General features: G+C 50.9%; 1 protein-coding gene across 1 annotated transcript in view; it reads right to left on the bottom strand.

The window, feature by feature from the left end:
• The window catches only part of ONECUT3 (one cut homeobox 3), a 119,426-nt gene extending 104,180 nt beyond the window's left edge, over window positions 1–15,246 (bottom strand). The window contains exon 1 of the mRNA XM_038771523.1: window positions 14,223–15,246. Within this exon, the coding sequence (XP_038627451.1) occupies window positions 14,223–15,246 (1,024 nt within the window). The remainder of the gene's footprint in view (window positions 1–14,222) is intronic.
• Between the last annotated feature and the right edge of the window lie 476 nt (window positions 15,247–15,722).

The following is a 15,722-nucleotide window of genomic DNA, read 5'->3' as shown; positions in this document are numbered from 1 at the left end:
GTCCAACACTTCCCTCACCATAATTGCAGAGAAGCAGCATGGCTTAGTGGAAAAAGCATGGGCTTGGGAGTCAGAGAATGTGGGTTCTAATCCTGGCTCCGCCACTTGTCTGCTGTATGACCTTGGGCAAGCCACTTGCCCAAAATCTCCGTGCCTCAGTTACCTCATCTGTAAAATGAGGGTTAAGACTGTGAGCCCCATGTGAGACAACCTGATTACCTTGTATCTACCCCAGCACTTACAACAGTGCTTGGCATATAGTAAGTGCTTAACAAATACCAGCATCATCATCACCACAATTCACAAGGTTTGCCTCTGGATGCAAATACAAAGTACAGAGAAGCAGTGTGACAGTGGATAGAATGCAGGCCTGGGAATCAGAAGGACCTAGACTCTAATCCTGGCTCTGCCACATGTCTGCTATGTGACCTTGGGCAGGCCACTTAACTTCTCTGGGCCTCAGTTACCTCACCTGTAAAATGAGGATTAAGAGTGTAAGCCCTATGTGGGACAGGGACTGTGTCCAACCTGATTAACTTGTATCCATCCCATCATTTAGAACAATGCTTGGCACAGGCACACAGTAAATGCTTAACAAGAAGCTGCTTAGAGAAGCAGTGTAGCTCAGTGGGAAGAGCTTGGGCTTTGGAGTCAGAGGTCATGGGTTCATGGGTTCAAATCCCAGCTCTGCCAATTGTCAGCTGTGCGACTTTGGGCAAGTCACTTAACTTCTCTGTGCCTCAGTTACCTCATCTGTAAAATGGGGATTATGACTGTGAGCCCCCCATGGGACAACCTGATCACCTTGTAATCTCTCCAGTACTTGGAACAGTGCTTTGCACATGGTAAGCGCTTAATAAATGCCATTATTATTATTATTATAAGAACCATAATAATAATAACTATTATTATTATAAGAGAATGGTGAGGAGCAGGTGAGGGTGGGGGCAGCACTGGCCAGGGCCCCACTAGCAAATTATCCTAAAACTATCCAAATGTTAGTGTGTGTGTATGTATGTGTATGTCTTTTAAAGGCTGTGGTGATTCGGAAAGCATGGAGGCAATGTCAAGATGGAGGTAGGGGATTCTCTAGTGGGATAAGCAGAATCCAACCCAATTCACCCACATATCAGTTTCTCTGCAGGAGAGTTGTTGCTGAAAAGTGAGCTTTGTCTTAGGCTTGCTGTTTGCTTAGCTTCCAGCTCTTCCCCCACTCTCACCAGACACCTTGCAGTCTGCTCTATAACTCCCCTTGCACCACTTAGGCACTAAGAATGAGATTTTAATAGATGCATTTTCAAATTAGTTATGTGGCTTTCAAGACTTATCAGTTAACTGAGCTTTTCCCAATTGATCCAAAGGTCACCTGGAGAGCTTTCCCCCCTCTCTGTTATCTCTCCCTTAAAAGTCTCTCAGGCAATTGGTGAAAAGGGAAGGGGAAGAAACCTCAGGCACAAAAAAGGGGCGTGCAAGCATACACACACACACACACACACACACACACACACACCCCGGTTTCCATGAAAAGTTAAAGAGTAACAATACAAAACAGCTTCAAATGGATGTGAGAATGATGGGAGAGAAAAAAAAGGTAGGGAAGGGAGAGAGAAGGAAAGAGGTAGATAAACCACCCACACCCAGGAATGCTCTCACCCAGAAAAATGCATGCAATTTTGCTTTTTTTTTCTCTTTCATATATCCTTTTCTTCTTCTTTGTTTTTATTCCTCCAGTATTTATTTCTCTCCTGTCTCACTCTCCTTCCGTTCTCTGGCTACCCTTTCTTATTTTTGAAATTCTCCTTTTTGTCTTCCCATCTGGGAGATGTAAGGCCCTTCCGGCAGTGAGGCCAGCAGGAGGGGCTCACGTCCGTCTATTTCCGGGACGGATAAATTACACCTGGTTTGCAAATCCAGAGGGGATAGGGGTGGGGGGACAAGGGTGTGAATAAGAGTGAAGGAGGGGGTCACCCAGAAAGCGGAGCCGTGCCTTCTGGCTGACTTCCAATGAAGCAATTCATGCTCCTCATTGTTGCCCACAAAACAGTTGGCTGTGGGAGAGGAAGGAGCAAGGTCAGATCAGTTCTTTAAGATTATTATTTCTTGCTGGAAAATGTTTCTTATTTAACTTTCACTCCACTTCATTAACGCCTCCATGGCTTCTGGGTTCTAAGGAATCGCGGGGGAGAAGGAGCGGGAGCCACCCAGGCGGAGGCGCAGGGGAGGGTTGGGGATTGTATTAGCATCGCGAAGGAGGAAAAAGAGCCCGCCAATCTCTTGTCGGTAGCTGTGCCGTCGCCAAGAAAGCGGGTGGCTTCTTCTACCCTTTCTTTCTCCTGAGGCATCCTGCCACTCCCGAGCAAGGTGGCCGGAGGTTCGAGGTGAACTATCTGTTCATTCTGAGACATCTTAATCGGGCCCTGACCCATGGGTGGGTGTGTGAGTGGGTAGGTCTGTGAATGTGCAGGTGGGTGTTTCTGTCTGCGTGTATCTTTGGGCGCGCGCGACTCTGTGTATATGTGTGTGTGTGTGTATGCTATTATTGTTTGCACTCTCCCAAACGCTTAGTACAGTGTCCTGCACATAGTAAACGCGAAATAAATACGATTGATTGATTGTCGTCTCTAACTCCCGAACAGGCCAGGTGGCTGCTACGAGGTGTCCCCGGGTCTGGAAGAGGGAACCATTCTTGAGGACACGGTGGGGCTGGCCCGGGACGATTAGAAAAGTCAAGGGCACCTGTAGCAATATTTCCGATGGAAAATGATCAGTTGGCAAAAGCGAAGGCCGGGGGGCTGGAGAAGAGGGAGTCTTTGGAACGCCTCTACCACCACCTCCCACCCCAGTTACATGCGGTTCGGGCTAAAGTCCTCATTTTGATTCAAATTCTGAGAGCTAACTCTGCGGTACCTAAATGTCTGTCTCAGGGACAGAAACAAGAGCTTTTCCGACTGCCAAACATGCTCCAGTACTATCTATTTAATCATAGGAAATTCAACGGATATATTGATGCTCTTTAGGAAATATTGATTTGAAACCCTATTTAATTAAAAGCGAATTGCAAAATATGAATTGGGCTAACTTGATTAAACCTCTGTTACAAATACATAAACCAAGCCTAGCTATTCCCACAAAGTAGGCATTATAGTCAAATATATCCGTGTATCGTATATTCATCAACGGCTGTGGACAGTATATCTTAGCTCCAAATCTTTAGATGCTTATGTTGGCTTCCCGCTAGAAATGCATACATAAGCATCAGCTCAGGCTTACGTGTACACATTCAAGGTAACAAACATATGTGCTGTCAATGAATCACGGTATTGCCGATCTGAGTGAGTAAGGTGTGCGGGTGCCTATTTGTGAGTGTGAGTCCCGATGTCAGTTTTCTAAGTTACGCCTGTATCTGAGTAGAAACATGAACGCCTTATGTTCACTAATGTTAGTGTAGGTGAGATTCTGCTTGAGCCTTTCTAGAAGTTATTGGAGACATCAGGCGGAGCTAGGGAATTCCGCCGGAAGCGGATTTCCCCCACTTTGGAAGATTTGAGTGAAAGAACAGCTCTGGCTGATGTGACTGTGCCAGCCGGGCATTCATTCAATCATTAAATCGTATTTATCGAGCGCTTACTTATTGAGCAGCTCACGATCCCGCAGATAATTCATGTCCAAAGAGGGGAGATTTCGTTACAGAGTCGGGCAAACAGATTACCGAGCTAATGGGACGCGCGAGAAACGCGCCCTGGGAGCAGGCGAAATATATACCCAACCCTTCCACCTTTCTACCCCCTCTTTCCTGCCGGATGCCCCACAAGTCTTCGGTGGCACGAGTCGCCCTCAACCCCACCTTAAGGGAGAGGGTTGGGGGCGACCCTCCAGGGCCAGGCTGCCAGGACTATCCTTTTCAGCTGCCCGCCTTTGCAGATCCAGCCGGGCGCAGACCCAGACCTTGGAAGAGCTGTGCGATCTGGAAGTGATTGGATCCGGAGTGCAGCATGGCGTAGTCAGAAGGTCATGGGTTCTATTTTCCGGCTCCACCACCTGTCCGTTGTGTGACCTTGGGCAAGTCACTTCACTTCTCTGTGCCTCAGTTACCTCATCTATAAAATGGAGATTGAGACTGTGAGCCCCGCATGGGACAGCGACTGCGTCCAACCCAATTTGCTTGTATCTGCCCCAGCGCTTAATACAGCGGCTGGCACATCGTAAGCGCTTAACAAATACCACAATTATTGTTATTACAAGGGCTTCGCAGGCAGGAGCTATTAGGGATGCCGTCGATGGACGGTATTGTATGCGAACGTGGGGAAAACGCTCCCGAACGCGTAATATAAACGTGTAATAAACGTCTCGCATCCCGAATGGGAAGATTGCGTCCCTGGAGTCCGAGCGCGATACTGACTTCCCCTCGGGTAGAGTTTGTTAGCTATTTCCATCCTGGCCCAGATGGAGACTCCTTTTAGTCTCCGAAAACGGCTTTCTAGACACCGAATTTCATTTTTTTTTGGCCAATTCCCGGGCTTCGGGAATCTCCTAGGCCTCCATATGAAACTGCGACCTGTTCAACAATGAAAAAGCTCACGGAAGAGTCCATAATATCTGTTTTCAGAGCTGGCTTTTTCACAGAAAGAATTTTATTGACCGGCTCATAAATCTGATCTCCAGATCAAATGTCTTATAAAGTCTTTTTTTAATTTCTTGCATGTGAGTGCATCTCATAGGAGCAGGGAAGAAAAAACAGCACATGATTTATTAGTTGAGTGTTAATTCAAGTTAACGACAAACGAATGAGACGGTGGTGGAGTGATTGTGTTGTTCAACAGAAACAACTGGGTTATTGACTCATTTTTTGCAATAATCATCGCAAGTGAATTTTCTATTTATGTATCTATTAATAAATCTTCGAGGGAATGGGTTTCTGATGCACTCTCCTCACAGCTTTCGCCTCTTATCCTGATGGTTTGGGTAATGTTAATTTTGTCAGCTGCTGCCATTAAGCTTGAAATTAAAAACTGTATGTCCGGCACCTTCCAATGTGTGGCGAGATGGTTATAACCGACTGCCTCGCTAAAGCAGCGCTGAGTGTGTATGTATGTATGTGTGGTGTGTGCATGCGAGTGTTTATGTGTCTGCTTCTGCCCGTCCCGCATTTGAAAAAAAATTTGGTATTCATTTTTCTTCCCGTTTACATTCGGATTAGGTAGGGTAGGGGCACAGCATAGGAGCCCTGCTCCCGCGCTCCCACGTCGACTGGCCCTTCTCGCCCTCGGCCTGTTTCCCTTATTTGTTCTGGGAGGGGTGGAGAGAAGCACCGTTCATGCGACTTCTCAACCTGTTTCCCCGCAGATCTCTGTCGAAGTCCTACACTTACATGCGGCGCATGTGCTACCGTGGACCCTGTCCATATTGTATATCCCCGTGCCATTTCTAATCAAATGCAAACGCGCCCATTCATATACATCCCTTCCTCCCTCGAGCAAATAATACGACATTTCTTAATGAGGCAACCCTGATGGGTCTCTACATTTTTCTAGACTGCCCGGGTTTTGATATCCCCTCTCGCTGGGTAATGTCATTTCAGAACAGGTGGCCGGGGCTGAGGTCTTTGTGCTCACCTTTGAGCAATAAGTTTCGGGGGAAAGTTTGGAAGGGAGGAGGGGTGCGGGGTTTGGGAGGAAGAGCTGGGGAGAGAGAGGAGAAAGGGGTCATCTACCTGCAGGAAAGGCGACGCAGGGGAAGAAATCGATACAGATTCGGTTCAAACCAGCTATAGATCAGCCCTCTCTGAAGTCGCGGCGCAGCCTCAGGGCCGGGAAAGCCAATCAGCAGCTGCAGCCGCCAGCCCAGCGCGCTCAACTCCCTCAGCGCCCAGCCGAGCACAGCGCCGTCTCAGCCCCGAACTCGCATCCCCCCCACAAACACGCCTTTGTTTGCATCTTCCGGCTTGCACACAAAGCTCATACACAGACTCACGCTCACACAACCACCTCCACACGTATTCTCGGCTGTCACATGATGATGATGAAGACGGAGGAGACCCTGCTCAAAGGAATTGATACCGGTGCTAGTGGCTTGCCCCGCTCCACTCACACTCTGTTCTCTTGGGGTACTGAATGCAACGAGTGAGTAGGCAGGCAGAGGTGTAGCACGATTGCAAGTTGCTTGCAAAGATATTTTTTACGTGCAGGACCCACTTACGGCTGAAGTGAACGCAACAGCAAGGTGCGGATGCGGTGTCGAAGCGCCGTAACCGGGCAGACGATTGTTTCGGTAGCCGCTGCGGTCTTCGCCGTCTAAGTTAGCCAGTTATTTTCAGGATTTCTGCCCATGGTGGTGGTTCTTTGGTCGGAAACCTCCATCACCGTACCACATGCTCACAGAATCACATGCCAGCTTTACCTCTAGGAGATCCACAATCACACTCACTTCCCTCCCCTCTTATACATAGCTCTCCCATACCTCCTTTTCATAGTCTCACCTACAAACTCACGTTCCCATCTACAACTCACACCCTGCTCTCCCACCGCACATATGCGCGCACACACCCACATACTCATTCATAGGTGCCAACTCCACGGGGACTAACTCTTTGGGCTGGATTCCTAGCCTTGCTCATCCCGGGTTTCCAACAAGACCCGAAACTTCCACTCAGGCTGAAGAGACCCCAAACCGGATCTTTCTGCTCCGTTCGCGCTCCGAATTCTACCTGTCTGATATCCCCACTTGCTCCCCACCCTAAAGCCCGGTTCCTTTTCCTCCCTGCCTACACAGTGTCCATATGCTTACAGTCTCTCATATACACATATGTACATAGTCACCCACGCCCTGTGCAACGCTCACTTGACTGTAACAGGCCTTAGCGGAGGGGAGCTCACTGCCTCTATGCTTTTTCCTCTCTCCTACCCGCCTCTTGAAGGCTCGAACAGGAAAGAGCGATCGTGGCTCCCCGTCCTTCCTTCCTTGCCCATAGGTAAAGCGGCAGGAACCGGGGAAGGGGTGGAGGACTGCAGAGACGCTCCCGCTCCAATGTCTGAGAACCTCTCAGAGTCTAATAGGCAAGGTCGTGGAACGCAGCATTCCCCAGTTATGAAAGGAAGAACGACCTCTTGCAGTTTTGGGGGTGGGAAAAGAGAAAGGGGAAAATGGAAAATGTCGATATCTGAAAGTCTGTCTGTAACTGTGTCTCTGTTTATACCATTGATTAATTGATTGATTGATTGTTTATGCTGCACTCAGTCCACACCCCGGGCTCGTAGATTTGGATCGGGCATTCGTACATCCCCGTTTTGCAGGAGCCTCGAGAGAGGTCCTGCTTGAAGAATGAAGGAAAAGTGAATACCGCATTTGGGCGTGTTTGTACAAGTGTTTTTAGGGCGTGCTTGTTTCTGTGCGAGTATAGGTCTATGATGTATGTGTGTGTGTGTGTGTGTGTGTTTGTGCTAAACCACTTCTGTGGGAGAGCTCCATTTTAGTTGGGGATAGGAGATGACGGCGGAGGTGGGGTGTCAGGGGACTCAGATCCAGGGGACTCGAATCGGTATATATTCCCGGGCGTTACAGGAAGAGATATGGAGTGTGTGTAGGGGAGCAGACGGAGGGCGGGGAGTTTGAGGGTGTGTGGAAAGATACAGATAGGTGTTGGTTTCCTTACCGGCAGGAAGGATAACTGCAGGGGGAGATCGAGCCACCGGCTGGGAAGTTGCAGGAGGGTGGGAAGGGCAGGGTGAGGAGTCAGCGTGTTAACAGATCTTCTATTTGCTCACCCCGACTAATCCATCGGAGTCGGAGGGAGGTCTGCGGCGGGAGGAAGGGGGAACCAGGGCAGGAGAAAGTCCCATTTCCGGGATAGATTTCAGAAGGGGAGCTGAAAGGGTGGCCTGATAAGGGAGTTGGACCCTTCACTTCTTACCCTGCCCTGCACTCGTTCCGGAAAGTCGTAGGGGTCGTCCCCTTTTTCCCAAGGGATCAGTTTGCAGATTCCTGCCCCTGCAGTCCGGACCTGGTCAGTCCCAGGCGTGTCCTGATCCCCCACAGCGTGAGCAGTGATCACCGAGGTAAACAGAGTTAGGGTAGGCTCCCTACCCTAAAAGCGGCAGCTTGGGGGGAGAGGCTGAGTGCCCTCTTCCCGGTCCCAGGCAGCGGGGAAGTGGGATGGTGTCCGGGTTAGGGAATTAGCTCGAGCATACGGAAGGGAAGGGGGAAAACTGGGCCCGATCTCTGTTTCTTGATGCCAAAATAGGCTGGAGAGGATTGAGCAGCGCTTGAGGTTGGAAAAAGATCACTCGGTTGGAAGGAAGGTTGGAGGAAGACGCATATACCCCAGTACTCCACTGAGCCATTGACTACGGAGTTGAGAGAGGTTTCTCTCTCAACCTAAATTTGCGCCTCTCTCTCTCACCCCCCTTTCTCACCCTTCCCTACCCCCCCACCACTTTCCCTCCTTCTGTCCTCTCCTCTCGATTTTCTTTGTCATTTTTTTCTCCTTCCACTTTCTCTTAGGTTCTAGTCTGCCTTTTGATGTCAAGGCCACTTAAGACCTCATTTTCCTAACCTGGTCTCTCTCCAGCCATGACAAACGATCTTTGGAAGGGGTCAGAAGGTGCCTCAAATGAGCTCATCCGTGTGTGTGTGTGTGTGTGTGTGTGTGTGTGTGTGTGTGTAACTGCATATGAGATAGATGTGATCTGAACATATATGAACATATGACATGTTGAATTTAATAATCTGTTTTTATGAATGTCCCAAAACATATATGTGTGTGTATCTATGGGAAGAGAGAAGGAGGAATATAGACAGCTTTCGAGGATCATTATTACTGAATTAGGGTTTCTAAATCACATTTCACTGCCTGAACCTTATATCCTCCCATTTCTTCAAATGACCTCTATTTCTTCAAATCAGGACGGGTTTGGTATTCGACCCTGTGATTGATTGATTCCTGGGTTCTAGTCTTGGGGACTGGGCAATAGTATTCACAAATTCAATCAATTAATCAGTCAATAGTATTTACTGAGAGCCTTATACTAAGTGCAGGGGAGAGTGCAATAAAGTTAGTGAATACAATACCTACCCTCAGTGAGTTCACAATCTAAAGGGGGAGATAGTAAAATACATTACAGGTAGGAGGAGCATAAGTGCTACTGGAGGTTGGGGGTATTTAAGTGTTTAGGTGGTGCAAAAAGTGCTGAAGTGGTAATTCGTTGGATATAAATGGGGAGATTAGAAATTTACTGAGGAAAGCCTCCAGGAAGAGGTGTGATTTCAGAAGATCTTTGGAGATGGGGAAAGCTGTAGACAGTCACGTATGAAGGGAGATGGAGTTCCAGGCACAAGGGAGGAAGTGAGCTTGAGGTGCAACTAGTAGTTTGAGAGAAACAATGAGTGTGGGAAAAGAAAGTAGATAGTAGTAGTAGTAGAGAAGCAGTGTGGCTCAGTGGAAAAGAACACGGGCTTTGGAGGCAGAGGCCATGGGTTCAAATCCCGGCTCCGCCAATTGCCGGCTGTGTGACTTTGTGCAAGTCGCTTAACTTCTCTGGGACTCAGTTACCTCATCTGTAAAATGGGGATTAAGACTGTGAGCCCCCCATGGGACAACCTGATCACCTTGTAACCTTCCCAGTGCTTAGAACAGTGCTTGGCACATAGTAAGCGCTTAATAAATGCCACTATTATTAGTATTATTATAAAGAAAGAAGGAGGGAACCAATGGTTAGGAGTTTCTTCTTAATGTAGAGAGGAATGGGCAACCATTTGAGACTTTTGAAGAGTGGGGAGACGTGTGCAGAATGATGTTTTAGAAAAATAATGCGGGCAGTAGAGTGAAGTGTGGACTAGAGAGGGGAGAGACTAGAGGCAGGGAGGTCACCAAGGAGGCTGATGCAGTAGCAGGATGTGACAAGTGCCTGGACCAGCGGAGTGGCTATTTGAGTGAAGAGAAGGTGGATCCTGGCATATTTTCCATCCCCCACTTTATTTATTAATCAGTTACAAAAATAGTTTTACTCTGGAGTTGCAATTTAAACAATATTTGAAGAAGGCAAAAAGCAATCGATCCGAGTGACTGTGATGAATTAGAGATAGTAATTCGAATTGATCGATTTCTGTGTTTGAAGGAGTCCTTCTCCCCCAACCAATTCCACTTTCCATATAATTACTGTTTTAAATGTAATCACGGAGATGTGTTCCGAGTATATGCAAGGAATATGCATATTGGCTTTGAAGAAAATAAGCGGGTCCCCTAGAGAGACTGGGGTTAAGGTGCCTGTGTTCACATCGACGGGACCTGTCTACAAAGCCGTCTATCTAGCACGTTGATGTGTATAGCTAACGTCCGTCTCCCTAATGGTGTTCAGACTGCCTGGGTTTCGGTGTCTGCATTGTTCACACAACAACAAAAATCGCACACTGGCTGGGATTGTTGGTAAAGAGGTCACCTAGCCCCAAATTCTACGGCCGGATTTGTATACATAGCCACAATAACCCTGGTAAAAGAAAGGCGATTTGAACAAGAAACCGACCAAAAAACTAACAAACAAAAAAACCCCACACAGCAACCCAAAACAACCCTGCTTTTGCCAGGATTATCCGAATCGTATCGTTGAGGGAAAAGTGCTTTTTACCCCTGAAGGATCAAGATTGTGTTGTGTTTATTTAAGGTACTACTTTTCCTCCTGCGAGGAAATGTGAAAATATTTGCATCGTCCCTTTCTATTTTTACCAGTTTCTCTTTCTGTGTACTGTAGAATTCCTTATCTAAAAATCTTCTCACGATTTCCTTTGAACATTCTTATTATCAGTGTCCTAAATCCATCTCCACTCTCCGTCTCTCCCCATCCCACCTGCTCCGACCCCAGACCCATCTCTATCGGTCCTGTTTCGGATTGCTCGGTTGGGTCCTTATTTGGAAAATAATTAATAATTATGGTATTTGATAAGCGTTTACTATATGTCAAGCACCGGTCTAAGCGCTGAGGTATATATATGATAATCAGGCTGTCCCACGTGGGGCTCACAGTCTTAATCCCAATTTTACAGATGAGGTAACTGAGGTACAGAGAAGTTAAGTGGTTTGCCTAAGGTCACACCGCAGACAAGTGGCGGATCTGGGATTAGAACCCACGTTCTCGAACTCCCAAGCCTGTGCTCTTTCCACTAAGCACACTGCTTTTCTAAAAGCAAATCAGTCCTATGCCCGGCCAGGCCGCTCGTATCCCCTCTTCCCCCTTCCCCAAAAAGCGAATTTGTGGCTTTCCCTAGGAAAAACAAACTTCGTTTTTGCTCTCAGGCGGGGTCGGGGGAGTATGGGAGAAGAAGATAGGAATGGGGAGAAGGACCAAGGCCCATAGACACCCAGAGAAGCCGGATAGTCAGTTTCAGGGGAAGGAAATCCGACCCAACATCCAACTCGAAGCTCCTCAATTTCATGTAAGGAAACCAACCGGGTTTGGTTGAAAGGGAGGGAGAGAGGAGAAGGGAACAAGATCTGAAAAGCGACACATGGTTCGTATCGAACTCTCCTAGTGCGCAGGCGGGAAGAAAGTTTCGTGCAGGGAATGTTGAACGTTGAACGTCAACCTCTCATCTTCAAACTTTCATCTTTGGAAACTGTCTAATAGAGATGGTAACGGGAGGACGGAGGCTGGAGTGGGCGGATTAAACCGGAGCCTGAATATTCTGCTAGGAATGCGCGGGGCGGGAGGGTGTTGTGCCGGGGAAGGGGGAGGTGTTAAACCTGTGCATGAATAGATTGAGAAATAGCTCTCTACTGGGATCTATTTAATTTTTTAAATCTCCCCGAATTTCATTTGTAATAAGCCCCTCCTGGATCATTCGCTTTCCCTACCCTTCATTTATTTATTTAATTTTATTTTGGTGAGTCAGAAATAAAATACCCACTGCTCAATTAGATTGAACAACGGGGGTACTTAAGAAGCCAATTGCGGCAGTGTTTAAATCTTTATTTACCAGAACCTTGTAAAGCCAAGAACGATTTGCATTCTATTAACTGCTTTTCAATAGAGCATTGACTGGGACTAAAGAATGGCACTAGCCAGCCCTAATTAAAGAGCAACTGAATTGTGCTAAATACATATGAATACAACTATCCTTCCATAAATAAAGCCGGGACACTCGTCGGGGACCGAGGACGGAGTTCTTCCTCGCCCAGGAGAAATCCTCGGCTTGGGTCAGGCTCCAGCTCAGGTGAACGGGGACTAAGAATCATCCTTTTTAGAAACAGTAATGAGGAAAATCGTGTTAAAACAAAACGATCCCTCCTCTCATCACTCGCCCCATGCGGAGCAGTTAAGATCTGTCTGTGCTTTATTTTCAACGGTCTTCGGGTTTGCAAGAAAGCAAGGGGGGAGGGGGCTAAATTCCTCCTGGAAGAAGGATGGCTCTCTCCAGCTCCCTCCCACCCCAGCCCCTACCCCTTCAGGGAAGAAGGCGCCGATTGGCAAGGCCAAAAGAGGGTTAGAATTAACCCTGTGCCCAACCCGGACCGCTCAGCGGCCCCGGTTCGTCTGGAGGGCCCAGAATGACGGTCCCTATCTTCCCACCTGGTGTAAAGGTTGGCGGGAGAGAGGTTTCCCCAGTATAGGGCCCAATATAATTGGGATAGGTACTCATAAATTTCCCATCTGATTCCTGGCAAGATTCGGCATGATGGGGGGGGGGAAAGCATACCTAGATCTTTTCTGGTGAGAGGGGTGGGGTGGTGGCCCCTTTGTGGGAATCTTGCAGCCGATTTTGCTAGATCTGGCTAGGCCTGTGGTCAACTGGGCTAGAGGGATAGTCGCAGGGAGTTTTCCCTAGGGTAGCAGAGAGCTCTGTGTGTGTGTGTGTGTGTGTGTGTGTGTGTGTGTATGAAAGAGAGAGAGAGAGAGAGAGAGAGAGAGAGAGAGAGAAGTGTATGCAGAGTATGCGATTACTGTCTGTCTGTGCACCGGGTATTTGTAAAACTGAGTCTGTGTTATTGTGACTATGTGACTGCTTGTGAAAGACTTTGTGTGCGCCTCTATTTCTCCCTCTCTCCTTCCCCTCCGTGGCTGTCCCTCAACCACTGCTGATCATTCTCCGGGGCCCCTGGCTCTTTGGAGACCTTTGCCTGCAGGACTCGTCTTCGCTGCGGAGCTGTCAGGGACACGAGGCAGGAGGGTAGGTGGTCCAGCACCACCAAAGGAAACCCCAAATCCTCTCTCTCTTCTCCCTTCCTCTTCCCTCCTCTCCCTTCCTTTCTACTCCCTTCTTCTCCTCTCCTCCCCTCCCTTCCTCTCCCTTTCTCTCCACACTTCTCTCCCCTTTTCTCGGCTCCCTTGCCCTCCTGTCCCTTTACGTTCCCTCCCCCCCACCCCCCAGCCCTCCTCTCCTCCTCTTTCCTCCTCTCCTCTCCTTTCCTTCTCTCCAATTGATCGGCGGGGCCATTTGTAAAATGAAGGAGCGATGGGATCGATCGTGGGGGAGGGGACGGGAGGAGAGCAGCTGAGTTGGCCCCAATCGAGCCTCTATCAAGGAACAGGAAGGGTAGGAATCGGCTGCTGAAACCCAGAGCGGAGAGCTAGGACTGCCCGCCTCCTGCGCCCCCCCCCCCCCCCGGAATAATACCGGAAAGTGTGTTATTCATTTTCATCACTCAGCGGTGTCCAAAGGCCAGTCAGACCCGGCATTCGCCGCCCTCCTTCCTGACCTTTGTTCCTGGGAGTCGGAGCTGTCCCTTGTGTTACAGGGGAAATAGGCAGACGCTCCCTCTGCCATCCCGCACCCTCGTTTGTCCTGCTCGGCGGCAGTTTTTTTCCTCGAGACTTGAAACGCGTGACGCGCCCCTTCCCACCTCCATAGGCCCCCACCTCCCCCCGCGGAATCACCATATCCAATACCGATCCCCGGCTCCCGGGAAGGGGAGGGGGTCGGAAAGGGGGCACCTGGCCGGGGCAGGCCTCTGTTTTGGCCTCTCTCCGAGGGACACAAAGACTCGGACCGGGGGAGAGGGATCAAGGATCCGGAGCGCGGACCCTCGCCCCCAGCCTAGCCCCCTGCCCATCCCCAGACCTGAATGCTGGGTTAGCTGTGAGGGGAGGAGCGTGAGGCGTGGACGCGCTCGCACACACTCGCACCCCCCCCCCCCCCACCAAACCGGTTGTGTCCCCAGCCGGACCTGCCCTGAACCATAACCCGCTCGTAAGGGGGCAAGGGGATTTTGGGGGGGTCTGTGAGACACCCCCCCCTACCTGCAAGCCTCAGCGCCGACATCCTCTGAAATTCCGGTTCCTGCAGCCATTTCCACATCCTTCGGAAAGTCTCCCGCCCGGACTTGAGCTTACTCCAGGGTTTGGGGTTCCTCAGCAGGTCCGACAGGGTCCCCTGCGAGCGACACAAGATCCGCTGGGCGAAGATGGCCTGGGGGATGCTGTAGCGCTTCAGCTCGGCCGTGATCCTCTGAGCCACTTCCTTGGTGTTGATCTCCTCCACCTGGCCAGAGCCGCCGGGCTGCGAACCCGAGGCGGCCGCTTGCCGCTCCCTGTCGCCCAGGAGCGAGCCGCTGCCTTGGCCTGGGTGATGCCCGTGCGGGTGCATGCCATTGAGCGGGGGCATCATGCTCGCGCTGGGCGCCCCCAGTCCCCGAGCCAGGGGATCCTCCCCCCGAGACAGCATCGTCGCGTGAGTCTCGAAGCCGTTGGGCGACAGCATCTTGTCGTTGGCCAGATGGCCGCCGGGACCGTAGGGCGCTAGAGGCTGCTGAGAGTTGTGCAACGTGCCCAGGCCGTTGGAGAGAGGGGACAGGGGCTGTCCCATGCCGGTCATGTCCTTGGGGTAGTGGCCGTACAGGTTGCCCACCGAGGTCAGGCTGCGCTCGTCCCGCATGAGCGTGAAGCTGCCGCTGACGTTGCCCGGGAGGCGCTGGTGGTGGTGGTGGGGGTGGTGGTGGTGGTGGTGGAACTTGTCCGAGACGGTGGAGATGGGGGGCAGGTGCTGGAGCGGAGTCAGCGTCGTGTAGGTGCCGCTCAAACTCATGCCCGACGGCGACTCGCACGCCATGCTCATGGCCGGGTGCAGCGGGGCGGACAGCGGGTGCTCCGGCCGGTACTCGCCACCCTCCAGAATCGAGGCCATGCTGGACACCATGGCCGGCCGCCCGTGGGCCACTAGGTTCCGATGCGGAGCCTGCCGCCCGTGGGCCGAGCTCATGAGCTCGCCCGCCTGGGAGTGGGCCACTCCGTGGAGGCCCCCTAGGTTCTCCATGGTAAGTTCCATGCCAGCTCCCGGCGCTGTCCACTCGCCCCCCTTCGCGCTTCCCAGATTAATTCAGAGCCCGAGCCCGAGCCATCGATTTATCCTGCTTGCAGTCAATCCAGCATGATTTGATGAGGTTGGCTCTCGGGCTCGCTCGCTCCCCTCCCCAGCCCTCCTTGCTCCGTCCGTCTCTCCTTTTCCCTCCCTCCCTCGTTCCCTCCCTCCCCCAACCCGCTCCCCGGCCCCGTCCTCCGGGAGCTTTTTCCTCCCTCGGCCCAGCTGGTTTGGTTGGCCCCGGCCGCCGCGCCCCCGCGGCCCCGTGGCTTCGCGCCCCGGTGCGCGCTCCGCTCCGCTCCGCTGTCCGGGCTCCTCGGCTTCCCCGGGCTGAGGGATGTGGCCGCGCTACGCCGCGAGTGCTGAGAGAGGCTGCGGCTTTGCCTGGGAATCGCAGACCTCCTGCCAGCCTCGGCCTCACAGCCAGCACAGCCTGACGTCAG

Source organism: Tachyglossus aculeatus, chromosome X2 (assembly GCF_015852505.1).
Source record: "Tachyglossus aculeatus isolate mTacAcu1 chromosome X2, mTacAcu1.pri, whole genome shotgun sequence".
Lineage (NCBI taxonomy): Eukaryota > Metazoa > Chordata > Mammalia > Monotremata > Tachyglossidae > Tachyglossus > Tachyglossus aculeatus.
Note: the sequence above shows the minus strand (reverse complement) of the source record. Positions and strands in the feature narration are given on the sequence as shown.